The 654-nt window shown below is 58.7% G+C and overlaps 1 protein-coding gene across 1 annotated transcript in view; it reads left to right on the top strand.

Moving 5' to 3' along the window:
• Positions 1–98: 98 nt before the first annotated feature.
• Positions 99–654, top strand: part of LOC104617287 (A disintegrin and metalloproteinase with thrombospondin motifs 8-like) — a gene marked incomplete at its 3' end in the record, with an annotated part of 6,133 nt that continues 5,577 nt past the window's right edge. The window contains exon 1 of the mRNA XM_010282558.1: positions 99–185. Within this exon, the coding sequence (XP_010280860.1) occupies positions 99–185 (87 nt within the window). The remainder of the gene's footprint in view (positions 186–654) is intronic.

The following is a 654-nucleotide window of genomic DNA, read 5'->3' as shown; positions in this document are numbered from 1 at the left end:
CCCCGCCGCTGGCGCGGTGACCGCCGATTATCAAGGGCTTCGGTATGGAAGCAGCCCAGGGGCAAACTGCAGGGCTCCTGCCCCGGGATGCTCTCGGGATGGGCTTTGGCTTCACGTCCATCCGTGCCTGCGAAGAGGTGGTGGCCGTCCTGCGTGTGCCTCGGTTTCCCCTGCCCCGAGAAGGGGTAATTGCTCCTCTCGCGGGTCAGCCCCAAATATCCCTTAGAGAAGGAAAGAAAAATCCAGTGACAAACAGAAAAGGGATGGGGCAGAGAGCTGGGAAGGCAGGAGGGTGTCCCCCAGGTGTCCCCCTTGCCCCCCGTTTCCCTTGGCTGCTGCCCACATTTTTTTTGCGAGGAAATTCTTGGCCCGGGCTTCAAACCGCAGGAGGAGGCTGGCAGGGCGGCCGCCAGCCGCTGCGGGTATCCGAGCCGGGGGGCCAGCACGCAGACATCGCTTTGAGGGAAGAGACACAGGCTGGGATATGTTTTTACCCGTTGTTTTTTAAAAGCTGGGCAGCCCTCGCATCTGACCCCGTGTTTTCTTCCTTCCATCTGTCTGCACTCCAGAAATCTCAGCTTTTCTTTTTTTCTTCTTTTTTTTTTTTTTTTCCCCTCCCGCAGAACTGCTGGCTTCCAGGCAGAACGGGGGGCG

The sequence above is a fragment of the Phaethon lepturus genome, unplaced genomic scaffold (assembly GCF_000687285.1).
Source record: "Phaethon lepturus isolate BGI_N335 unplaced genomic scaffold, ASM68728v1 scaffold39292, whole genome shotgun sequence".
Classification (NCBI taxonomy): Eukaryota; Metazoa; Chordata; class Aves; order Phaethontiformes; family Phaethontidae; genus Phaethon; species Phaethon lepturus.
Note: the sequence above shows the minus strand (reverse complement) of the source record. Positions and strands in the feature narration are given on the sequence as shown.